Source organism: Cryptomeria japonica, chromosome 10 (assembly GCF_030272615.1).
Source record: "Cryptomeria japonica chromosome 10, Sugi_1.0, whole genome shotgun sequence".
Taxonomy (NCBI): domain Eukaryota; kingdom Viridiplantae; phylum Streptophyta; class Pinopsida; order Cupressales; family Cupressaceae; genus Cryptomeria; species Cryptomeria japonica.
This window is the reverse complement of record NC_081414.1, coordinates 75,337,921-75,364,985: the sequence shown is the minus strand read 5'-3', so window position 1 is coordinate 75,364,985 and position 27,065 is coordinate 75,337,921. Positions and strand designations below refer to the sequence as shown.

General features: G+C 35.7%; 1 protein-coding gene across 1 annotated transcript in view; it reads left to right on the top strand.

Moving 5' to 3' along the window:
- Positions 1-1,052: 1,052 nt before the first annotated feature.
- Positions 1,053-27,065, top strand: part of LOC131033264 (uncharacterized) — a 40,862-nt gene continuing 14,849 nt past the window's right edge. Inside the window, exon 1 of the mRNA XM_059212227.1 lies at positions 1,053-1,205. Within this exon, the coding sequence (XP_059068210.1) occupies positions 1,053-1,205 (153 nt within the window). The remainder of the gene's footprint in view (positions 1,206-27,065) is intronic.

The following is a 27,065-nucleotide window of genomic DNA, read 5'->3' as shown; positions in this document are numbered from 1 at the left end:
TGGGAAGCCCCAAAGCCAGGGTACTATAAACTAAATTTTGATGGAGCTACCAAAGGGAATTCAGGTGAGGCAGGTTATGGATGCATAATCGAAGATAGTAGGGGTGAGATGTTGGTAGGAATCTCAGGATACTTGGGAATAGCAAGCAATAATGTTGTAGAGTTCACTGCACTAGAGAGAGGTTTGAAATACTGTGTGGGGAACTGAATCTACCCTCTAGAAATTAAAGGAGATTCGCAGTTAGCAGTCAATGCAACCAAGAATGGTATTACACAAAATTGGAAACTGGGAAGATGTTTAAAATCAATTGTAGAATTATTGAAACATATTCCAGTGTAAAAAGTGACTCACATTTACCGTGAGGCAAACACAAGTGCAGACTACTTGGAAAATATGGGTGTGGTGTCTAAATGTGAAAAAGAACACATCTCCATAGGACACAGTGCAAAACTCTCCAAGATTATGAGGGACGATATGGTACGTGCATTACAGAATACCAGAAAGGGTATAGGATAAAATTTAAAAAAGGGGAAACTACACATAGGTGAGATGAGTGTTATCTTGGTGCAAAATCTCTTTTATCATTCTCGATAAGTGAGATGTGGTTGAAATTAAAATATTGGTACATTGCTCGAGCTTCAAGGAAGATAAGATTCTCACTCTAGTAGAGATATCAAGGACAGTAAGCAGACTGGATGATGCAAATGGGTCTTATTAGTTTCATACATTACTCAGGACTTCACAAGTTGATCATTGTATAAGGGTTATCATGATGACAGTAGAAAGCATTCAAGTCTTGAGGTGCAGAGATGGTTCATCATTTTGGATTGATTTGTATGTGTAGGGATGAATCCTTTCAAGTGCAGTGTAGAAGGTTGTTTCTCATGAATGAAAGTGTCCTTGATGTAGTTTGGAGATTGGTGGAATCCATCCTTGGCAGAGATAGACACTAGTGTGATGGTTTCATTTATGAGGCAGTGATTTGCCCAATGATAGATATCTTGGGGTCGAAGGAAGTATGCATCTAGAGGATAGATGGTTTTATCCGCACGATGGATGGTCAGTCCATTGCTAATGAGATTTTGAATCTGGATGCGGACAGGTGGGTTAGCCAGTTGGGTACTTACTTCAACTCAGATAACTATGTTTCCTCAGATTTGGAAGATGACCAAGACATTGAAGATGAGGAAAGAGATTGTGCCAAGGCAAAGAAGGAAAGGTTGAAATCCCTGAAAGAAGATGTCTAGGAAGTCTACTAGATTGGAGTCATCAATAGGAATTTTGCCCCCTTCCAAAGGCTGATGGATAGAGATGTCTGCTGGCTCACGAGGGCCATTGTGAGCAAAGTAATGGAAATTGGAGCACACTTGGCCATCATCCTCCAAGCTTTGTAGATTCCTTTATAGGTACAGCCTCAGGATTGGATGTATGGACCTGTGTTTGGTCGGGTTTATTTTTGTCATGATGTAAGGGAGCTAACCCCTTTTGGTTAGTACTTATCTATAAAAAGAAAATGCAGTGTTTAATTAATACTTGATTGTAGGATTGTTCAAGGGTTTAGGTCTTGTAAGAAATTCTTTTTTTAAATCAATCACATCATATTACACAAACCTCTCACCATCTCTGCTATTGGCAATTAATCTAAAAAATCTATAATAAACTTTTAATCTAGATATTTAAAAAGAAAATAATATTTTTCAACACAATATGTATAACAATGAATTGGTTGACTATACCCTACATTTTTCCTTCAACCGGATCTTGGTAGCACCCCAATCCAGAACTGTTTCCCTCCTTGTAATGCCCCAATTTTTTTTGTGATGCCAGAGGTCGATGGGAGGAAGAGGCGGGAATAATGTTTATCAAATGACTTGGTCTTTTTTTTTTTAAAGTAATGCCCATGTTTGTCAAAAAAAAATTTAAGTAATGCCCGCGGTCATCGGAATTTCAATGAATGTGGGCACTTTTTCTAAAAAAACACAAATTTCATTACCAATTCCTTCTCCATCGAAACCAAATGTTGAATTATCGTCGGAATTCCAATGAATGCGGGCATTTTTTCAAAAAAAAATCAAATTTGGTCACAATATACCTTCTCCGTCAAAAACCTCCATTGGAATTTTAGGCCAAATGTATTAGTGCTCACATGTTCCCATAGTCAAGTTTTTTTTGTCGCATCTGCATGTGTTATAGTTTAGTTATATATCATTGCTCTTTTGCCTTGAGATGATTATTTGCCATAACACTTTTTTCTTTTTTTCTTTTTCTTGCCTTACCTTGTAAGTAATGAAACCTACTTGGGTGTGACAATTACATCGGTATTGAAGTAGAATTTTAGACTTTTCACTAGTCATATGATCAACTAGGTGTCTAGAATGAATTAGAGATTTTGTTAATGTTTTTGAGATATAGCAATTGATAGATTTTGGGTTAACAAGTATCAAATAGTGAAATCACTACCCAACCATAATTAAAGCAACATCATAAGGTAATGTTGAAAATGAATGACCGTAGGACCTCAAAGACTTCATGTCCGAATATCTAAAAAAGGAGATGACCCTTGTTTGTCTTGAATGCAAACAAATGATAAACTTGGACAGTTGTCTTGTTTGATTAATGCTTCTATATGCAAATGCAGAAATTTTGTGAATGGGATGCATTTAAAAAAGTAGTATGTGATGCAGTGCTTTGATTAAAATGATATGCAATGCAAAAAGCAAAAAATTACCTAACCCATCCCTTACATATGCTATCCTTCAAGGTGCACGTTATTCATAGGGTCAGGGATTTTTGTGTGGGTAGTTCATTGGTCTTTGTTTGAAGAGTTAGATAAAGATGTCTTGTCCAATAGGATATAAGTGTTGGCATTATAACAGACAATGAGAGATTGTGGGCATTTCAATAAGGATATTGAGAAGGTTGCTGATGATTATGGATATAACTGATTAAGGATGTTTACTATCTTAATATTATTATTTTGTCATTGATCTCAAGAAATTGATTTTCTAATTCAATATGATGTTGCCATATCTTAAGAAGTATGATTTGGTGAGTATAAAGATGTCGGTAAAAGACACAGAAAGAATGTGATGAATAAGGGGAGGAATAAGTTATTCAATGGGCAACTATTACTGAGTTAGACAATGATGAGATCATGATGTTTGGATTGTTTTGATATCCTACATATGTTATTGTTTGTATGGTTAATACTATACTATGTTACCGAGCAAGGAACCTAGTCGGTAAACCCTAAAGAACCTAGTTGATAAACCCTAAGGTTATTGCTATCGGTTAATGAAGGCAGAATGTCTACCGAGTGAAGTTTAGTATTTACCGAATTGTAACCGAGTAATAACAGAATGCATTGAATGAATAAAAGCATTATTTAATGAAGGAAGCTGATGAGCTAGTTATGATTAAATGATTGTTACAACGTGCATGAAGTTTGTTAAAGAATCTATGGCAAAGGAAAATCAACAGGAAGATCTATAGCTCAGATTGAACCACAATACCCTAGCACAAGTTCCAAGAAATGTATGCAAGTTCCAAGGTGGGGTAAAACATTTTCAGATCGAAGGATACATTGAACCTGGTCAAGTTTGAAGATCTGATGGCTATGATTGATCATGGGAAATGTAATCAAAGAGATTAAGCAGTTGGCAAATTGTTTATAAATAAGGAACTGTTGATAAACAATGTATGCGGACAAGTGTAAGCATAGGGATGCTACATAGTGATTACCGAGCACAAAAGCTTGAAGACTTGTTTTGATAACAGAGTATAGAGCCCAGCAGAAGGACAAGATAAGTCCTATGACTAGATTGTATTGAGAAAATAAGAATCTACTTTAGCATTTTAGATGTGAAGTTGCAGATATATTTTTATTACTGTTATTTTGTAAAGTGACAAAAAATCTCTTAACCGAGTGGACTTAATAGTCTTATTTGTAAAACCCTCTAGCAAGGTGACATTCTGATTGAGTGTTTGAAATCCTTTAACAAGGTCACTTCTAACAAGGTGAAGATCCTAACAGATCTGAGGGAAATCCCTTAACCAGGTCACATCTAGCAATGTGTTTGTAATCTTTAACAGGATTTGCTTTTAACCGAGCATACTCTAGAAGAGTATATTTCTTAGTGGGTCTGAAATCCCACAGTGGTTTTTCCCTATTTGGATTTCCACATTAAATCTAGTTTTATGAGTGTTGTGATGTTTATATGCTTATGAGTTTGCATGTTTAGCAGTTTTGGTTATATTACTAAAGTATATGTTACCAAGGTTGAATCTATTGAATATATTGAAGATTAAGTTTGTATGATTCACCCCCCCTCTCATCTTGTTAGCTTGGAATTTGTAATAAACATTTAGTATCAGAACTATCAATTGGTATTAGAGCATTGGACTCCAGAAGAGAAATTTTAAAGGTACTTGAGGAAAAGATCCAAAGATGTATAAGAGGGATGCACCTAAGTTGAACGAGTCAAGTTTCTCTACATGGAAGAAAAGGATGAAGCTGCACCTATTAGGAGTTGGAGAATATGTTGTATATTATTTGGAGAATGATTTCATCACACCTAGCACCTATCCATTGATAATGGAAGAGATAAAGGCAAAGCAAGAACATATCCAAGCAATGATTGAAATAACATCTGCATTGACCGACTCGGAGTTTAATGATCTAGAAGGCTGCAATTATGCAAAGGCAATGTGGGATGAGCTCATATTTGTGTATGGCGGTGATGAACATGTTCAAAGAGCAAAAGTGGATAGTCTAAGAGGACAACTTGAATCTATGAGGATGAATGAAGGTGAGAACATAACCCAGTACAATACAAGATTAAAGGAGATTGTCAATCAAATCAAAGGAGCAGGAGGAACCATTGAAGAAAAGGATGTCACAAGTAAGTTAATGAGAACCCTTCTACCTGCTTATGCAATTCGAGTCTCTGCAATCAATGAATTGAGGTCTGTACCCAATATGCCAGTTTCTTTAGATGCTACTATTGGTAAGCTACATGCATTTGAGTTAAGTAATTTTGATAACAATGGGTCTTCGGTAAATAAAGTTGAATCTGCATTTAGTTCTTTTCATCTTGGTGAATCTAATTATTACAATGATAGAATGAGTAAGTACTCTGAAGGGGATCATAGTGGAGCAAGTGAAAGATTTCATAAGAACATTGAAGAAGTACACAAACTGTATGAGGAAATTAGAAAGCATGAAGAGTTTGAAGCACTATTAGCTAGAAGGTTACCGAGAGGCAAAGGTAAGTATAAAGGAAAGCTACCTTTGAAATGTTTCAATTGTGATAAGATAGGACATATGGCTTCTAACTGTCCTGACAAAGATTCTAGTAAAAAGAGATATTATCGAGATGACAGACAGAAAAATAATCATTACAGAGGACACCGAGACTTCAAAAGAAGAGATAGAAAGTCATGCCTAATAGCTGATGAGGAATCCAATGATGATAAATCAGATGAAACTGATACAAAGGAAGTAGTTTATGTGGCTATCAAAGATGGATCAGATGAAGAAAGATATGAAGAAAAAGCCCTAATATCTCACATAAATACTAATGATTCGTGGATCATAGATAGTGGATGCTCACATCACATGATAAGTGATAAACACAAGTTTGTTATGTTAGAAGATTATGAAGGAGGTTATGTAAGATTTGGTAATGATGCACCATATCCAGTAAAAGGTAAAGGATCCATAACACTTCTTGACAATGCTAAATGTAATGATGTTTATTGGGTTGAAGGATTGAAATACAACTTGTTGAGTGTAGCATAGCTAAACAACACAGGTTACCGAATAGAATTTCATAAAGGAATTATCAAATTTCATGACAAGCATGGAAAGTTAGCTGCTACCAGGACACAAACAAAAGGTAACACATTTCACCTTGACTCAACTCAGAACAAGTGTCTGTATGCAAAGATAGATGACACTTGGTTATGGCATAAAAGGTTTTGTCATGTAAATTTTGATAATCTGATCAAAATAAGCAAGAAGCACCGAGTAAGAGGTCTACCGAGTCTTGAAAAACCTGAGAATGCTATGTGCCAAGGATGCCAGATGGGAAAAATGAAAAGATCAAGCTTTACAAGTAAGTCCTACACTTCTAAGGGAATTTTAGATCTTGTGCATACTAATCTTTGTGGTCCTATGAAAGTTCAGAGTTATTATGGTGATAAATATTTCATATAATTTGTGGATGATTATTCAAGGATGATGTCAGTTATGTTTTTAAAAGAAAAATCAGAAGCTTTTCAAATGTTTAAATGGTACAAGGCAAGAGTTGTAAATGAAACAGGAAGACAATTGAAATGTCTTAGATCAGATAGAGGAGGAGAGTTCACATCTGATTTATACTGTAATGATCATGGTAGAAAAAGACAAGTCTCTACACCGAGAACTCCACAACAAAATGGGATAGCTGAGAGAAGAAATAGATCTATTGTGGATTGTGTCAGAACCCTAATGATTGAAAAGAAAGTGCCACAAACATTTTGGAGAGAAGCAATAAGAACAGCAATTTACACCCTGAATCGAGTACAACTGAAGAAAGGAACTTTGAAGACACCATATGAAATTTGGTATGACAAGAAACCTAATGTAAGTTACTTCAAAATCTTTGGAAGTAGATGCTATGTACACAAAGATGATAGAAATGGAAAGTTTGATCAGAAAAGTGAAGAAGGAACATTTCTTGGTTATTCTTCTAGAAGTAAAGCATTAAAATGTCTAATCAAATCATCTAACAAAATAGTAGAAAGTGCAAATGTGAAAATTGATGAATTTGCAAAAAGAAATGATGAAGGAAACTCCAGAGAACCAAAAGATTATGAAGAATTTGTCTATGTTCATATGAAAAGTCCTACTGAGAGAGTTATTGAAGGAAATGAAGAGAATATCCAGTTACCGAGTGATGAAGAAGATCATACAGAGCCTACCAAGTCTGTATTAGCCAAATATGTCAGAAGACATCATGCAGAAAGTCAAATTATAGGAGATAAGAATGATCCAGTGATGACAAGGAACAAACTGAGACAGAACACGTGTCTGATATCTGAATTTGAATCGAGGATAGTGAAAGAGGCATTTAACACTGAAGATTGGATAAATTCTATTACAGAAGAGATTGATCAAATCAAGAAGAATGACACATGGACACTGGTCCCAAGACCGAAGGACAAAAATGTAATCGGTACAAAGTGGATTTTCAGAAACAAGCTGAATGAAAAAGGTGAGGTCATTAGAAATAAAGCAAGACTAGTTTGCAAAGGTTATGCCCAAGAAGAAGGAACTGATTATGGTGAGAATTTTGCACCTGTGGCAAGACTTGAAGGAGTAAGAACATTGTTGGCATACGCTTCTTTCAAAAATTTTAAGGTATATCAAATGGATGTCAAATCTGCATTTCTGAATGGTATATTAGAAGAAGAAGTTTTTATTGAACAACCTAAAGGATTTATTGAAGACAAGAATAAAGATTAGGTATGCAAATTGAACAAAGATTTATATGGTCTGAAACAAGCACTTAGAGCATGGAATGAAAGATGGCACTCTTATTTAATCAAGATTGGTTTTATAAGGACAAGTGAAAATAGCAATATGTACATGAAGAATGATGAAAATGGAATATTGATCTCAGCCATATTTGTTGATGATATTATCTTTTGTGGAAATGACTCTTTATGCAAGAACTTTGGAAATGAAATGAGAAAAGAATTTGAGATGTCATTAATCGGTGAGATAAAGTATTTTATAGGTTTACAGATACTGCAAATGAAAGATGAGATTTTCATTACTCAATCCAAGTACATAAAGGAAATCTTGAAGAAATTTGGAATGGAGGATTCAAAACCAGTAAGTACTCCTATGACTACCAACTATAAACTATCGAAGAATGATGAATCTGCATCTGTTGATGAGACACTTTACCGATCTATGATTGGAAAGTTGCAATATGCTGTTCACAACAGGCCAGATATAACACATGCAGTAGGTATAGTTGCAAGATTTTCTACAGATCCCAAGGAAACACACATGACAGCAATCAAGAGAATTTTTCGATACCTGAAAGGCACTGAAGATTATGGCTTAGTATATCAGAAAGGAAATGTTCTTGATTTAAAAGTTTATACGGATGCTGATTGGGCAGCCAACATTGATGATAGGAAAAGCACAAGTGGAGGAGCTTTCTTTTTAGGAGAAAGACTAGTAAGTTGGCTTAGCAAGAAACAAGGATGTGTTTTACAGTCAATAGTAGAAGCTGAATATGTCGCTACAGCATTGAATTGTACCAATATAGCATGGATCAAACAACTGTTGGAAGGTATAAATGAAAAAGTTACCGAGCCAGTAACTATATTCTGTGACAATACTAGTGCCATTAACATTTCAAAGAATCCTGTTATGTACTCTAAGACAAAGCACATCTCTATCAAATATCATTATCTTAGAGAAGAAGTTCAAGAGAAGAAAGTGGTGTTGGAGTATGTTAGCACAAAGGAACAAATAGCAGATATCTTCACCAAGCCACTACCAAGGGACACTTTTGAGTATCTCAGAAGTCAGTTAGGGGTCCTACCCCTATCTTCCATTCACTGACCAAGTTCGATGAAAGCATCAATTCGATGAATCTACCGAATATTATGTGTGGATTGATGTTGATTTACACACTTTAGGAGGTTTTCTAAAGGTGTGCAGGAAACAATACAGGGAATAGGAATTGTAGACAAAATGCTCTGACTGAGACTGAGTTGACACATAATAGCAAGGAATTCACTTCTCAACAGAAGAAATCATGTTTTAGTTCTTTACTTTTTGGCATTGTTGTCAAAGGGGGAGAAGACTAAAGAAAAGGGGAGAAGACTAATGTATGGGGGAGAAATTTGATGACAGGAGGAGAACATTTTAGAATCTCACAGCAATCTGAATCCGAATCATTTAGGTCAAATCAATTGGTTTTTCCATCAATGCTAAAGGGGGAGATTGTTGACATTATAACAGACAATGAGAGATTGTTGGCATTATTATAGACAATGAGAGATTGTTGGCATTTCAATAAGGATATTGAGAAGGTTGTTGATGATTATGGATATAACTGATTAAGAATGTTTGCTGTCTTAATATTATTATTTTGTCATTGATGTCAAGAAATTGATTTTCTAATTTAGTATGATGTTGCCATATCTTAAGAAGTATGATTTGGTGAGTATAAAGATGTTGGTAAAAGACACATAAAGAATGTGATGAATAAGGGGAGGAACAAGTTATTCAATGGGCAACTATTACCGAGTTAGACAATGATGAGATCATGATGTTTAGATTGTTTTGATATCCTACATATGTTATTGTTTGTAAGGTTAATACGATACTATGTTACCGAGCAAGGAACCTAGTCGGTAAACCCTAAAGAACCTAGTTGGTAAACCCTAAGGTTATCGTTATTGGTTAATCAGGGCGGAATGTCTACCGAGTGAAGTTTAGTATTTACCGAGTTGCAACTAAGTAATAATAGAATGCATTGAATGAATAAAAGCATTATTTAATGAAGGAAGCTGATGAGCTTGTTATGATTAAATGATTGTTACAATGTGCATAAAGTTTGTTAAAGAATCTATGGCAAAGGAAAATCGACAGGAAGATCTACAGCTCAGATTGAACCGCAATACCCTAGAACAAGTTCCAAGAAATGTATGCAAGTTCCAAGGCAGGGTAAAATATTTTCAGATCGAAGGATACATTGAACCTGGTCAAGTTTGAAGATCTGATGGCTATGATTGATCATGGGAAATGTGATCAAGGAGATTAAGCGGTTGGGAAATTGTTTATAAATAAGGAACTATTGATAAACAATGTATGCGGGCAAGTGTAAGCACAGGGATGCTACATAGTGATTACCGAGCATAGAAGCTTGAAGACCTATTTTGATAACAGAGTATAGAGCCTAACAAAAGGATAAGATAAGTCCCATGACTAGATTGCATTGAGCAAATAAGAATCTGCTTTAGCATTTTAGATGTGAAGTTGCAGATAGATTTTTATTACTGTTATTTTGTAAAGTGACAAAAAATCTCTTAACCGAGTGGACTTAATAGTCTTATTTGTAAAACCCTCTAGCAAGGTGGCATTCTGATTGAGTGTTTGAAATCCTTTAACAAGATCACTTCTAACAAGGTGAAGATCCTAACAGATCTAAGGGAAATCCCTTAACCAGGTCACATCTAGCAATGTGTTTGTAATCTTTAACAGGTTTTTCTTTTAATCGAGCATACTCTAGAAGAGTATATTTCTTAGTGGGTCTAAAATCCCATAGTGGTTTTTCCCTATTTGGGTTTCCACGTTAAATCTGGTGTTGTGAGTGTTGTGATGTTTATATGCTTATGAGTTTGCATGTTTAGCAGTTTTGGTTATATTACTGAAGTATATGTTACCGAGGTTGAATCTGTTGAATATATTGAAGATTAAGTTTGTGTGATTCACCCCACCCCCTCTCATCTTGTTAGCTTGGCATCTGTACTAAACATTTAGTATCAGAACTATCAATAAGGACTCAACTAAGTGTACATGTTCAACATCTTTAATGTTGATTTCCTTAGTTTGTGGATTTTGTAATGAAACTAGGGTAAAGTCTTATGCAAAGGATTGGATAAAGGGGATGGAAGAGTAAAAAAGAGGTGTTGGATAATAAATCAGATATTGAAAGGTTGGTGCATGAGTGAATGGAAATATTGGTGAGATCAACATTGGCACACATCTTGAGGGATGGTGTGATGAAGGAAAAGTTGATCTCAGATTTTGAGATTTGGATGGAAGCACAACCAGGTATTTTGGGACATAAGGATCCAAAATGGATGAAGGAGGTGATGGAGGAATATATTTGGAAGGTTTGGATGGAGTAACAACAACTTTGGATGCCAATTTGGATTATTCTTTAGACTATTGTGCTTCAAGGAGCCACTTAGGGATCCACATGGTTTTTGATTTTTCATGCTTTTGTAGTTCCACCTGATATAATTGTTTTAGCATTTCTTGAAGTCTGGTGTTCTTGATATCATGAAATTTTATCTCAAGAGGGGTCATTGAATCTTTTTGTTGGGCTTGAATGTAACATATTTCTCATTTGAGATCTTGAATTTGTTGAGCCAAGGTAGCCATGGAGATTTATGATAGTTTTGATTTGCAAGAATGGATTAGTTTGCCAGCTTTGTTATGAGAACTTTTGGTTCGAACATGCATTTACAATTAATGTGATCGAGAGCTAGAACTTATCAGAAGTCAAGATCAAATCGGAGCTAGTTGTTTGTTTGAGGTAATGATTGAGTAAAGTGATTGAGACCAATTCTAGTTTCAGGAATGATCTATCCTATATAAGACATGATCTAAGAAGATTAGGTTGATCAGATTGATGTAGGATTGATTGAACTAGCTGAGATATAATCGACAAAATCATGTAACACAATGACAGGGGTACACTATCAAGATTGTTTATGCTCAGGATGAAAAAGACCAGATATACACTCACTGTAGACTAATTAGGCAAGTATGATAGATCTAGAAAAGCATGCAAAAAGATAGGTTTCTGGACTGATGAAATCAATGAAATCAGAGGTTCATATGATAATATATTACTTATCAAATAACAATTTACTAACCTCCAAATGACAAAGATAGTTTCTCGTATGAGTTGTTTAAACTCACACGATAGTTTATACTTGCTCAGATGAAAAAATAACAATGGTAATAGTGACTCGTATGACATTTTAGACTTTCTTAGATGACAAACTGGCAATGTTGAGCCTGACTCATATGATAGTATGTATATGGTCAGACAACAATTCTTAGAGAGTGATATGACAAAATAGAAGACTCGTATGACACATGACCGGAAAAGGATTATTTTCTGACAAGGATAGAGTTTTGACCACTGAGTTTTTTTTTTATGTTTTGATTGTTTTCCAATTTCGGGGTTTCAGTTTCTATTTCCAGGATAAAGACATAGCAAACATGAAAGATGTAAAGTGACTTCAAGAACATCATGCTAACCCTAAGGAGGTTGGCTGAGAGAGAAGACCTTTGCTTTTAGACTCAAGTACATACCCAATAACTAATCATAATATGACCACTGAGTCTCACGCAATGGATTCTTAGCATCGTATTAGCCAACTCCAAACACTAATGGGAGCATGATATGGCAATCATCTTGGGAGAGTTACTATCTCTCTTGCACAAATATTATCCCCCTTTCAGAGGTGAACTAGGTAGCTTCTATCTTAAAGTTCTTAGTAAGGATTTCCATTTGAAATTACCCCTTGAAGTCGTGCAAGTGTGATTGAGGCCTATATCCCAACAAGGCACTAAAATAAGATGTAGTCATGCAAGCATGATTGAGACCGCAAGGCCCTACAAAATGCTCGATATGAGAGATCTCAAAGAGAAAACTCAAACAATCCCATCCTCTAAGACTTTAATCCCAAAAGGCCTATTTATTATAGTGAGTCGGAATGCTTGGGTCTAGTTGTACTCACTTGGGTTGTTCTCATATAGTGATTACTTTTTCCCACTGTGACAGGCCCACTAAAGGAACACAAATCTCAAACTAGAAAAGCTTCAAGGATCTAGATTTCTGATTGTTTGTGCAGACAAGAGCATACTCTCCTACCTTTTAGATTTTTCTCAAACATGAAAGATAGATTTGTTCATTTACCATATCTCAATTTAAGTGCCTATAAATGAACTAAAGAATACACAATGTTCAGTTGATTCTCCTTAGGTAACCTGTAAAAACAATGAATTGTTAGTTATATTATTTTTTAGCAATGGATTCTTCGAAAGACGTAAGTTTGATTGATAGACTCTTTGACAAGTGCTCTGCAAAAAACTAGTTAGGCTGTGAAATATATCTCAGGCAGACAAAAGACACATTGGGGTTAGCATTAGTATCAACAAAATTCAATCAAAAAACCCTAAAATTAACCTCTATTTTTAATACGACAGAACAGTATCTTGTACGAGTAACTTTACAGAGCCCTACGATAATTATCAGCAAACAATATGACAAAAGGTGGTAGCTTACATAAATTCATACGAGTTTTCTCAGCTTACCACATGATGAAACAGTTATTTATATGAGTTTATCACATAGTCATATGATCATTCCCACAGAACTAGACGAGTAAACATAGAATGAAATGACAAAATAAAAAAATTGTACGAGGATTCCCAATGAACTAGACGAAAAAAACTCAGAACTCGTACTATGTGTAATATAAACTCGTATGATAGTTTGTAGAGATTGTACGAATGAAATCTACAAAATAAAAAGAAATGATTGCAAAGCCAAAAAATTGAATTCTCAAGCCCCACTGTGGGCACCAAAAATGTGTGTGTGAAAAGTGGTAATCTATAAGTTATAAGCCACAAACACTTCAATAAATCATTGCATGCATGGTTAGACAAATATAATCATGAATATACAAACCATAAAAAATTGACCTATTGCCTTCTAAAAAATGTGAGTATAGACTGGCTCTTAGATTTTTCTAAGCAATACCAGTGACTAGACTCTTAGACAATTCAAATAACCAGAAGAAAACTGAGAGGGGGGTGAATCAGTTGTCATAGATTACCAGAACCATTAGCAATTAAAAATTTAATACCGGAACCAAAAATATTAATACCGAAATAGCAGTTAAACCAATTAAGCATAAATAATAATCAAAGAATAAATACCATCGACATGACACCAAGATTTATACATGGAAAACCTGGTAAAGGGAAAAACCACGGTGGGAAGCCTACCCACAACTAGATAATACTTTTGCAGTAAGTATGTGAATTATAATTGAGGAGCTTGCACTTTCAAGAAGGCCAACAACCTAGAGCGCACTTCTCATCACAAAAGGATCCTCATTGACTACATAGAAATCCAGACTACAATCCGGAGAAGTGTTGAACTGCAAAAGATAGCATCTCCTATACCTGAGTACAGTTTCGGTTAAGCTCAATATGGGAGGACTAAATCCTCTTACATAAACCCAATTCAATCTCTAACAATTGACCAAATCCTCTTCCTGAATGATATTACATTATTCGCACATTACATATCCATTTCCCATTCCTATAATCTCTACCATATATGATCTACAATGAGATCTTACATCTATATATACAAACCCTCAACCATAAACAATTAGGTCGGCCACCAGATAATAAACCAATTATATAATTACAAACCATGTCAGCCTTAGACCAAACAAATAATATCCAACATGTAAGACATCTTGAAAATGTATCAAGAGGTCCAATCCACACGCTTCATTAAATCGGTCCATAACCTAGATCAACCAGGACCCAGTATAGGTCCACATGTTACAACAATGATCTCCATCCACTAAGTCTCGAACATGATCACAAACAACATCCTAAAACTCCACTAGAATCTACACCAATACCACGTATGCAATTCATCAAAGATCTTCATCAAAATCTCTTCCGGTGAAACGCTCGCTGGAACTAGAAACCAAGCTTCTAAGCAAATAGGATAGCATCCAATCACCAGACCAAAACCAACTTACTAGATATGAAATGAGTATCATGATTAAGCCAATTCCATAACCAAACTATATCAAAGCCTACTAGATCATGTCGGATCCAAACCTACCAAAAACCACTCAACCTACCAAGACCAAAAGGGTGTCGATAAAGCATCCAAACATCTAGTGTTGGCATCAATGACAAAACATAAAAGAAACACATAATCAATTCCACCAAATTCCCAACAATATTCCCCTTTGGCATTGATGGCAACACTAGATGTGAAAAACATCTAAGTACCAAGAAATGCCAAACAAGTCTCCCTAAATGGAAGACAACCAACAATCTCCTGCATACAACTCTGAAATAAAGACCAAACTCCCCCGTGAATAATATCTTTGTACAACTATGGATTATACATGTATCTCTCCCCTTATCAATATTTCCCCCCTTTACCTTTTCTTTTTAATATCTCTCCCCCTTTTACTTTTTCTTTTTCACATCAATATCACTCCCCCTTTGACATCAATGCTAGAAATTTGACAAAAATATCAAAGCAAAAACATAGACCTCTGAATCACAAAGTTGAGTACTCCCCATGAGTAGTAGCATCCCATGTTAGTGCCAGAATGATTAGTATCTCTGATAATTCATATCGGATTGATGCAAAACCACATCAATCAAGTCCCTACAGGAGGGGAAGAAACTCCCAATCTATCTCTCAAGTACTCAAATGATTCCTTGGGCAAAGGTTTAGCGGAAATATCTGCAATATGCTCTTTAGTATTCACATAAACTAGTCTAACTTCATTTGCTTCCACATTTTCCTTCAAAGAGTTATACTTGATAGATATGTGCTTTGTTTTAGAATGAAACACTAGATTCTTTGATATATCAATAGCAGCAAAGTTATCACAGTGAATAACTACTGGTACGTCACAATCCACCTTTATATCCTTCAACATTTGCTTCATCCATAAAACCTATGTACAGTTAGTAGCACCAGCAACATACTCAACTTTAGCAGTAGATAAAGAAGTACATGACTGTTTCTTGCTGATCCATGAAACCAACTTCTTTTTAAGAAAGAAATCTCCACCAAAAGTACTTTTCTAGTCATCAACATCTCCAGCCCAATCAGCATTTGTATGTGCACATAAAGTAAAGTTATCATCCTTAGGGTACCACAAACCATATTCTGATGTACCTTGCAAGTATCTAAAAATGATTTTCATCACAATCTCATGATTTTCTCTAGGATCACTCTGAAATAATACAAACAACATTCATAATGTCAGGCCTAGTCTGAGTCAAATAAAGTAGACCTCCAATCATAGATTTGTATCTTGTAGGATTTACTAGTACAGAAACATATTTTCTTGTCAATTTCTCACTTGTAACCATAGGAGTACTTACTGGTTTAGAATATCCCATACCAAATTTCTTCAACAATTCCTTAGCATACTTAGTTTGATCGATAAAAATACCTTTGTCAGTCTGAGTAATCTACAAACCTAAGAAAAATTTCATCTCACCAATCATAGACATCTCAAATTCTTTCTCCATATTTTTAGAAACTTCTATGCACAACTTATCTTCACCTTCAAAAATAATGTCATCAACAAATACTTCAATAATCAGTATATCATCATCAATGATTTAATAATATAAATTACTGTCAACATTACCCTTAGTAAAACCAAGCTTCAAAAGATATTTATCCAACCTTGCATACCAAACTTTGGGTGCTTGTTTCAATCCATATAATTCTTTCCATAACCTGCAAACCATGTTTGTGTCATCTGATAGTAAAAAACCATCAGGTTGCTCAATATAAACTTCCTCATCAAGATCCCCATTCAAAAATTCACATTTAACATCCATCTGATAAACCTTGTAGTTTTTATAAGCAGCATAGACAATAAATAATCTTACAGCTTCAATCCTAGCTATAGGTGCAAAAGTCTCTCCATAATCAATTCCTTCCTTTTGAGAGTATCCTTTACAAACTAATCTAGCCTTATTTCTTATAACTTGACCATCCTCATTCAATTTATTTCTAAAAAACTCATTGATTTCCAATAACATTTTTATTTTTAGGCTGGGGAACCAAAGTCCATTTGTTATTTTTCTCAATCTGATATAATTCTTCTTCCATAGCTTTCAAGCAATATTCATCTTTACATGCCTCAATTACTGATACTGGTTCAACTTGTGAAATTAAACATACCTCATGAGTTGGCAGTCTTCTTCTTGTCATTGCTTCATTGCTCTTATCCCCAATAATCTAATCTTTTGAATGATTCAATCTCACATACCTAGGAGTCCTATGACTCTCTTTTCCTCTTCCTTGATCTTTAGTTACTGTAAAATTCTATAATAGTGCCGAAGTAACTGGTTTAACACTCTATTATGGTAAAGGTACTACCAGTTCAGATATAATTATTTCAACTGTTAGTTCCTTCTCATAAACTCTTATTTGACTTGTGTTCAGCTCATCTACTTTGACATTAGCACTCTCCACAATTCTCTGCAATCTCTTGTTATAACATCTATATGCTTTGTTCTCATTAAAATAACCAAGAAATATGCCTTCATCACATTTAGGATCAAATTTGCCAATGATATCATCTCTCCTAATATAACATTTACTACCAAATATTTTGAAATACTTAATTGTAGGTGTATTGCAAAACAATAATTCATAAGGTGTCTTACCGTTTTCTCCTTTGATATGCACTTTGTTGAATGTATAAACCATTGTGCTTACTACTTCTCTCCAGTAGATATGAGCTAGACTAGTTTCCATCATCATTGTTCTAGCAACATCCAAGATAGTTTTGTTCTTCCTTTCCACAACTCCATTCTGTTGACGTGTCCGGGGAGTAGAAAATTGTCTTCTTATACCATGCTTCTCACAAAAGTTATTAAACTCACCATATGTGAATTCTCCACCATGGTTTGACCTTAAACATTTAATCTTCTATCCTTTCTCAGTTTCCACTTTAGCCTTAAATATCTTCAACTTTTCAAATTCCTCGGATTTTTCTTTTAGAAAAGTAACCCACATCATTCTAGAATAATCATCAATGATTAGCATGAAATATCTATCACCTTGAAAACTCTTAATTCTAGCAGGGCCACACAAATCAGTATGAATAAGATCAAGAACATTATTTAATTTATCTTGTATACTCCTAAAAGAGGTTCTGACCTATTTACCCATTTGACATTCTTTACATACCAGATTATAGGACTTCATAATCTTAGGTATTTCCCTAACTGCCTTAGTTGAATTGATCTTTACAATGCAATCAAAATTCACATGACACGGCCTTTTATGCCATAGATAACTCTCATCAATATGTTTAATCAAACATGTCTTCTCACCGGAGTTCAAATGAAATATATTACCTTTTGTTTGTGTACCTGTTGCAATCTCCAATCCAAATCTATTAATGATTTTGCATTTTTCATCCTTTAACTATAATTGAAATCCCTAATACACTAATTGTCCTACACTCAAAAGATTATGCTTTAAAAATTTAACATAATAAACATTGTCAATATTTCTCTTACCATCCAATGATATAGTTCATTTTCCTTTGATCATACATGCTTTGTCATCTCCAAATCTAACTAGACCGCCATCAAATTCTTGAAAAGATAGAAACTTCCCTTTATCTCCAGTCATATGATGTGAACAACCACTATCAATTACCCATTCATCCATGTCCTCAATTTTAGCAGCAAGTTCCTTCTCTTCAGGTACATTCTTTTCCAGTATCAGATCATCTTCCTTGATAGCCAGGAGTACCCATTCCTTCCCATTGCCAAAACCACTAGCAGAGTCTTCTGTCGGTTCATCATCAGAATCAGTAATTCCTTCCTCATCCACTATGTAGCATGATTTGTATTTGTTTTCCTTATACTTATACTTGTTCTGATATCCAGGATTAGGCTTAAATGATCTTCTAACTCTTTCTTCAAATCTTGAATTCCTTTCAAGACATCTAGATGCAAAATGACCAATCTTATTACATGGAAAACACTTAAAAGGTGTTTTTCCTTCAAACTTACTTCCTACCAGTCCTTTAGGCACTCTTCTAACAAATAGTGCTTCAATTTGCTCAAACTCATCATCTTTCAAATCTTGCTTATCGGTTGCAGATGTAGATGCATGAAAAGCAGGTTCAGTCTTCACAGCTCCAGAAGGTCCAAATTCTTCAAGCTCAAAAGAAAATAGTTTCCCAACCAAAGTATCTATGTTGATAGATGCATTAGCCATTGTTCTCAACTCATTAATACCAGTAGCCTTCATTTTGTAATCTGGTGGTAGGGCTCTCAGAACTTTAGAAACAATTTCATCTTTGCTCAGAGTTCCACCACAACATTGTATTCTCATAACAATCTCATTTACCCTTTCCATGAATGCAGTAATCTTTTCATATTCTTCCATCTTTAGGTTTTCACATCTCACTTGATAACGATCAAGTTTAGCAATCTTCACTGTAGGGTCACATTCATTAAGAGTCTCCAACTTATCCCATATAGCCTTTCTAGATTATTTGTCAGTTAATCCCATTATTTGATAATCAGAAAGTACACACAAGAGGGCTTCTATTGCTCTACAATCATTCTCAAGTTCCTTATCCTGGTTTGTTGGAGAAATATTTCTAGATCAAGGATTATAAGGTGTGACACCATTTTTTGTGATCTCACAAATAGCCTTACCAAGACATCTCAGATGCGTCTCCATCTGAATCTTCCATACTGTGTAATTTGTTCCATCAAGCCTTGAAATATCTCTCTGAAAGATAGCTCCAAATGAACTGGATGAACTTGAATTGTTAGTCACCATATGGTCTCCTCAAGTGGTTAAGCTTTCTATAGAGAGGACCAAATCTCTAATACAAATTGTTAGAATGTTCAAATAACTGGAATAAAACTAAGAGGGGGGGGTGAATCAGTTCTCATAGATTAACAGAACCATTAGCAATTAAAACTTTAATACCAAAACCCAAAACTTTAATACAGGAATAGCAGTTAAACCAATTAAGCATAAACAATAATCACAGAATAAATACCATCCACATGACACCAAGATTTATATGTGGAAAACCCGGTAAAGGGAAAAACCACATTGGGAAGCCTACCCACAAACAAATAATACTTCTATAGTAAGTATATGAATTACAATTGAGGGACCTACATTTGCAGGAAGTCCAACAGCATAGAGTGCACTGCTCATCACAAAAGGAGCCTCACTGACTACATAGAAATCCAAACTGCAATCCAGAGAAGTGTTGAACTGCAAAAGATAACATCTCCTATACTTGAGTACAATTCTAGTTAAGCTCAATACCAGAGGACTAAATCCTCTTACATAAACCCAATTTGATCTCCAATGATTGACCAAATCCTCTGCCTGAATGATATTACATTATTTGCACATTACATATCCATTTCCCATTCCTATGATCTCTACCATATATGATCTACAATGAGATCTTACTGTAGCTAGGAATCTGGAAATCATCAAAGCAATAGAAACACTAAACTAGCTCAATCACAAAACTAGAATGCAATGACAACACTCCTAGAAACATTCAATAGAGAAAGGGAAATAAAACATTCAATTCAAATGCAAACCAATGCAAACGTGAATGTCTCCTCCATGATTCTCCATTGTCCTTCTTTCTCCTTCAAATTGCTTTGTTTTGTGGATCTCACCTTCAAGTGCATAAGTGTAATGTGAAAGCAAGATTGACAAGACAGTAGCTCAAGAATACTAGAAGCATGATTGATTCAAGAATCGATTCAAAAAAGTGATTAGATGGACCCTTTCATTGAATAAATTCATCCAATTTATAGATAAATTGGAGAAAAGACAAGATTAGCATGAAATTGATATTAGAGGCAATTGATTTCAAAATGGCAAAATTGAGTTGAAGGAAGAAGGTTATGACACCTTCTATGTCATGAATTATGACATATTGCCAATGCAAAGGTTAGAGGACTAAAAGCCTATGACATCTTGCTATGCCAATAGTATGACGCATGAGAAATTCATGCTTCCACCGAAGCACAAAAATAGGGAGAGACTAGAGAGAAATTAATTAGGTGGAAATTGAAATTAGGAAATTAGAAAATGAGGAAATTAGGTAAATTAATTAATAATTTTTCATTCATTAATTAATTTACAAAAAGAGGAGGAATTAATTAGCCAATTAAATAAATATTTAATTGTGACAAGAAGACTTAGGATAAATAAATAAATTATTTAACCTAGAGGGAAAATGACAAACAAGGTTAAATGAATAAACCATAAAACCCTAGAAGATGAATTAGAAATGCAAGGACAACAATTAGGTCTTGACAAAAGACAATTGATATCGATTTGATCATGATTCTGATTAACGAAGGACCAATGCTGATAAATGATTTGATTGATAAATGCACCAATTGATGAGGAACAATAACTAATTGATCCAAATTGACATGATTGAGAAGGACGACGATAGATGACAAATCGATCGCAAAATGACAAGATTGAAAATGACAACGATCGATGACAAATCGATCACAAAATGACAAGATTAACTAGAGGACAAAACCCTAATTGCATCATCGACTAGGATTGAAGATGTCCAAAATGATGACAAATGAACATGCACATTGATACGACAGGATAAGATCAACCAAAATCATGACTGAAGATTATTGTCGACAAGACCAAATTCGAAAGCGAGACAAATGAAGAATGTAGAAGAAAGACTTGATGCTCGCAAATGATAAAGACCAAGTACACAACATAGAAGAAATGTTAATGCGACGCAAAAAACCCTAAAATAAGGTAATGCGCAAATGTTAAAGTATGACTCCGCAAGTGTTGACCATTTTTAGATGTCTACATTTTGCCCCTCTTTGAGACAATGCAAGTTTAAGCGTTGTTTCAAAGAGCAATACCGAAAATGCCCTAGACAATGGCAATGACATATGCATGCCCCCTCGAGAAATTGGCTGGAAACATCCAGAAAAGAGGCCAATTGATTGATAAGAATGATAGAAAATGATAGGTTCGAACGGATCAAATGGACTGCCAAGACTGACAGAAGAAATGTTAGTAAGAAGAAATTAGACAGATGACAGTGAGAGATGAAGAAAAACTTGCTTTCACAAATGCACAAAGAGTAGGTGAGAACCTTTATTTGATATAGAAAAGTGGATGTAGAGCATCATGGCATTGAAGGCCAGAGCTAGAACGCAACCCCTTTTGCAAAAGATAGACACATCGCACACAAGGAATGAGTGAAGCATCCTAGGGTGCATACATCAAGGATCGGGGTATGTGTGGCATTCACAAAGTGAACGTACTTATCACAGACACCTAATGATATAGTTGCCCTAGTTTGTGACAAACATTCCATAAATAGCAAACACAACAAAAAAGGAAAGGGACCATGAACCATCCCTGTCACTCTAAATCACTTAGTGACATCCTCGAGCAACATAGGAACATGATTGAAGCCAAAGATAAATCAATAAAAAGATAAGACTCACAAATTTGACCAAGTCAAACAAACAGTCTGATTGTAATTGTCAAAAGTGGAAAATAGGAATGATCATGCTATCTGGTTTCAGGGAACGCGGTACCCCATCTAAGACAGGACACAGTTTGGTTTCGAGTATACCACACCCTGTATAAGACCCATGATAGTAGTGACAAGGACAAATGATATTGATGTTGATTGATTGATATGACAATTTTAATCAGTTTGAATGTTTGGTTTGATTGAAAAATTTCATCTCTGAATGCGTGATTTCATTAAAGTGCAGTGTTGTAACATGTTATCTATTTGTTGTCTACACAAATGTTTGATCGATTTGACATTGGATGTATGCTCAGCGATCTGTCTATGCACAAAGGGGATGTTTTTGTTTTGTTTTGTTTTGCGAGTTTTATAATATTTTTGTTCATTTTTTCAGGACTTTATTTGACTTTTTAGGGACTTTTTTCAGAACATTATTTGATTTTTTTGGATTTTTTTCAGGACATTATTTGATTTTTTTGGATTTTTTCAGGACATTATTTTATTTTTTTGGATTTTTTAAAGACATTATTTGATTTTTTTGGATTTTTTAAGGACATTATTTGATTTTTTTGGATTTTTTCAGGACATTATTTGATTCGAAAGTTCCAATGATTGATCATGACAAGGGGAACGCACCCAATGCATATCTGAAAGACATATATAGAGACCAAGATTGAAACATGTGCACAAGAAACTGGAGTATGCAAGACAATGATGTTGACCAATCACAGGCCTGAAATAGAATAGTGGGTCAGGACATGGATAGGCACGATAAACCTGTAGAGAGAAAGCATAGCCAGAGGTCATGATAGATGACAGAGCAATGATCTTTTTACACATGGCGCCTGTTTGCCAGGTTTTCACCATGGTACTTGCCCAAAGTGCCTGTTTGCCAGGTTTTCACTAGAGGGCGAATCATTTTTCTTTACTTTTTGTTCTTTTTCTTTCTCTTTTTTTTTTTTTCATTTTTTCACGTTTTTTTTTTTTTGCATTTTTTTGCTTTTTTTTATTTTTTTGTAATTTTTCAGGATCATAGAATTGCTGATAGAAAATTATGCCCAGTACTTGCGAAGGTGCATGCTATTTACAGGATCGGACAAAGGTTCACCTTCTAGGGTGGCAAGCTAATATGCCCCCGAGCCATAGGTTGTAGTAACTATGAAAGGCCCAACCCAATTAGGTTTAAACTTGCCTTTGATGATGTCAGTAGATTGTGCATTCTTAGGATTTGCCTTTAAAACCAGATCTCCCACTTTGAGGTGTTTCCCTTTGACCTTCTTATTATAAGAGCGACGGAGACGGTTTTGATATGCTTGCAAATGTGTTAGGGTTGTCTGACGTTTCTCATCTAACATCTCAAGCTGATGCAACTGAGAGACTCTGTGAATCTCATCATCAATCAGATGTTGCAAGGAAACACGCAAAGAAGGAATCTCCACTTCCAAGGGTAAAATGGCTTCCACACCATACACCAAGGAATAAGGTGTTGCACCAGTAGGTGTGCGGATAGAAGTGAGATAAGCCTAGAGTGCTGGATTCAACTGTACATGCCAATCTTGACCAGCGTCATTGACAACCTTTTTCAAGATCTTGATAATGGTTTTATTTGATGCTTCGGCTTGATCATTACCCTGTGGATAGTATGGACTGGAGAAACGGTGTTGGATGTGAAACTTTTCACAGAGTTCTTTGACATCTTTATTCTTGAATGGGCGGCCATTATCTGTGACTATGGCAAGGGGAACCCCATATCGGCATATGATATAATTCAATAGGAATTTTGAAATTTGCACACCAGTGATATAGGTCATGGGGATAGCCTTGATCCATTTTGTAAAGTATTATGTGGCTGTAATGATAAACTTGTGTCCATTTGCAAATGTCAGGTGAATCTTGCGAATAAGATATGACAGAATGAAGCTCTTGGGTTGGTGCATGAATGTAATTTCCATGGATTTGGCATTTGTAGCACTTCTTAACAAAATCATGAACATCCTTTTCCAGAGTGGGCCAATAATACCCAGCACGAATCAACTTTTTGGCTAAGCTTAGACCATTGAAATGGCCCCCACATATACCATCGTGAACCTCATGTAAAGCCATTTGTGCTTCATAAGAATCCAAACACCTGAGGAGGGTATGGTCAAAGAAACGATGGTAAAGGGTGTCGGCAATGATGACATATTTGGTTGTTTGTTGAATGAAAGCTCGACATTGGTTAGCGGAAAGGTTAGGTGGTAAGGTTTGGGATTTCAAATATTGATAGACGTCATTGTTCCATGGGGAGTTAGGACCAACAAGAACACACATCACATCTGCTATCAGAATTTCAAAAGAAGGGACAAGCAACTATTCAACCAAGAATTCACATTTGTCCATATTGTGGGGCATATTTATCATGGAAGCAATAGTGGCCATCGCATCTGCCGACTTGTTTTGCATTCTTGGAACTTGACTAAAATGGATAGCCATGAATTTTTTCTAGAAGAAATCTACCATATGCTTATAGGGAATAAGCTTTTCATCTTTTGTTTCGTAGTCATCATTCACTTGATGGATGACTAACTGAGAATCTCCATAGACTTGTAAATGTGTGATGTTCCAGTGGATGGCTACTCGGAGTCCTGTGACCAGAGCTTCATATTCTGCAATGTTATTGGTACAATGGAAGGTTATTCTATAGGATTTGGGAATAGCATCACCTTAAGGGGTAACAAACAATATACCTACTCCGGATCCAAACTTGGTATGGGATCCATCAAAATATAACTTCCATTCAGTAGAAGATGTGAAAGCAAAGACTGATTCATCTGGAAAATCTGTCAACATGGGATGATCATCATAAATAGGAGCCTCTACAAGTTGATCCGCTATGACTTGTCCTTTTATTGCCTTTTGCTCCATGTACTCAATATCAAACTCACTGAGAATCATAACCCACTTTGCTAGGTGACCTGTCAAAGCTACCTGACTAAGCAAGTACTTCAAGGGGTCAATTTTTGCAACTAACAATGTCTAATGACTTAACATATAGTGTTGAAGCTTCTATGTTGCAAAGACCACTGCTAAGCATGCCCATTCAATAGTTGAATAATTCAGCTCATAGCCCACTAGTGTCCGACTGATATAATAAATAGCCCGCTCTTTGTCGTTCTCATCCTGTTGGGCCAAGAGAACTCCTAGTGCCATTTCAGTTGCAGAAATATACAATATAAATGGCTTTCCTTCTATAGGAGGCATTAGAATAGGTGGTGATAGCAGATAATCCTTGAGAGCTTGAAATGCTAATTGACATTGCTCAGTCCATTTAAAAGTGACACCTTTATGCAATAAATGCTGGAACGGATGACATTTGTCTACTAATTGAGCTATGAATTGGCGGATTGACTGTAGCTTTCCTTGTAGACTTCTTAGTTGACGGAGATTGGAAGGAGGAGGCATATCCATTATTGCTTTAACCTTGGCAGGGTCGACTTCGATGCCTTTGTGAGAAACAATGTACCCTAGTAATTTACTAGCTATGACACCAAAGACACACTTCTTTGGATTGAGTCTAAGCTTGTAGGTCTCCATTCGGTCAAAGATTGGGCCTAGGATGGCTAGATGACTATCTCTAGTGACGGATTTGCATAATAAGTCATCAACATAGTCCTCCATCAAAGTATGCATAAAATCATGGAAAATTGTTGTCATAGCTCTTTGATATGTTGCTCCAGCATTTTTAAGACCAAAGGGCATCACATTCCAGCAGTAAGTACCCCAAGCACATGTGAATGCAGTCTTATGTTGATCTTCAAGAGCAATGCGAATTTGGTTATAGCCAGAGAAACCATCCATCAATGAGAGCATCTCATATCCTGCAGTCATGTCAACTATGATGTCTATATTTGGCAGTGGAAAATCATCTTTAGGGCATGCTTTATTGAGATCCCTAAAATCTGTACAGATTCTGATGCCCCCAGTTACTTTACTAACTGGTACCAAATTTGAAATCCAGTCTGCATAATCAATGGGTCTGATAAAACCCACATCTAGTAATTTTTTCAGTTCTACCTTGACCAAAAGAGCCACCTGGGGATGCATCTTTTTGAGCTTCTGTTTGACAGGCTTGGCATTTGCTTTTAATGGCAAGTGATGAAGGACTAATTCTGGATCAAGGCCAGGCATATCTGCATAGGACCATGTGAAACTGATCTTCTTCTCAAGAAAGAAATTTACAAAATCTATCTTTTCCTGTTTTGATAAAGAAGCAGCGAAATGAATGACTTTAGGGTTGTCAGGTGTACCCAAGTTGATTTCTTCGGTCATTTCCACAAGCAATGTTGATTTATCCTGACTTGATAGGGGTATGTCCACTCTTCCACCTTTGGGCACCTCAGAGAGGTTTTCACCCACAGGTACGTCTTTTATTTTTACTTTTGTATGATTAGAGAGTGCCTTACAGTTTTCACTCAAAGACCTATCTTTTTGATTTTGTACTTTTTCTTTTCTTTTTTCATTTTGATGACTGGAAGATGGAGTTGACTCCCCAAAATATGCTGTGGAATCTAGATCAAAAGAAAATCCTACCTTATGGTCACCTTGTGGTATGCCTTCCCGTAGTCCAAGGAATTCTGCAATTACTTCATCATTTTGAAAACAATCCAATGTGAGTGGTTCTTGTTGGTCATGTTGGATAAGCTATGGATAGACAAGGGGCATGTCATCATTGGTTTTAAGGAGGGAGAGGGCTGAGATGGTAAAGATGTAAACATCCGTGGTATCACTATCCGAACTACTCGCATCTAATTTAGAGCTTGGATCCCAGAATGACTCTATCCAAGCATTAGGACATGTTTTAGGAGGGGAAGTTATTTCATGTTTGTCTTCCATGGGCAAATCATTAGGGTCAAGGAAAACATTGTCAAGGGCATAGG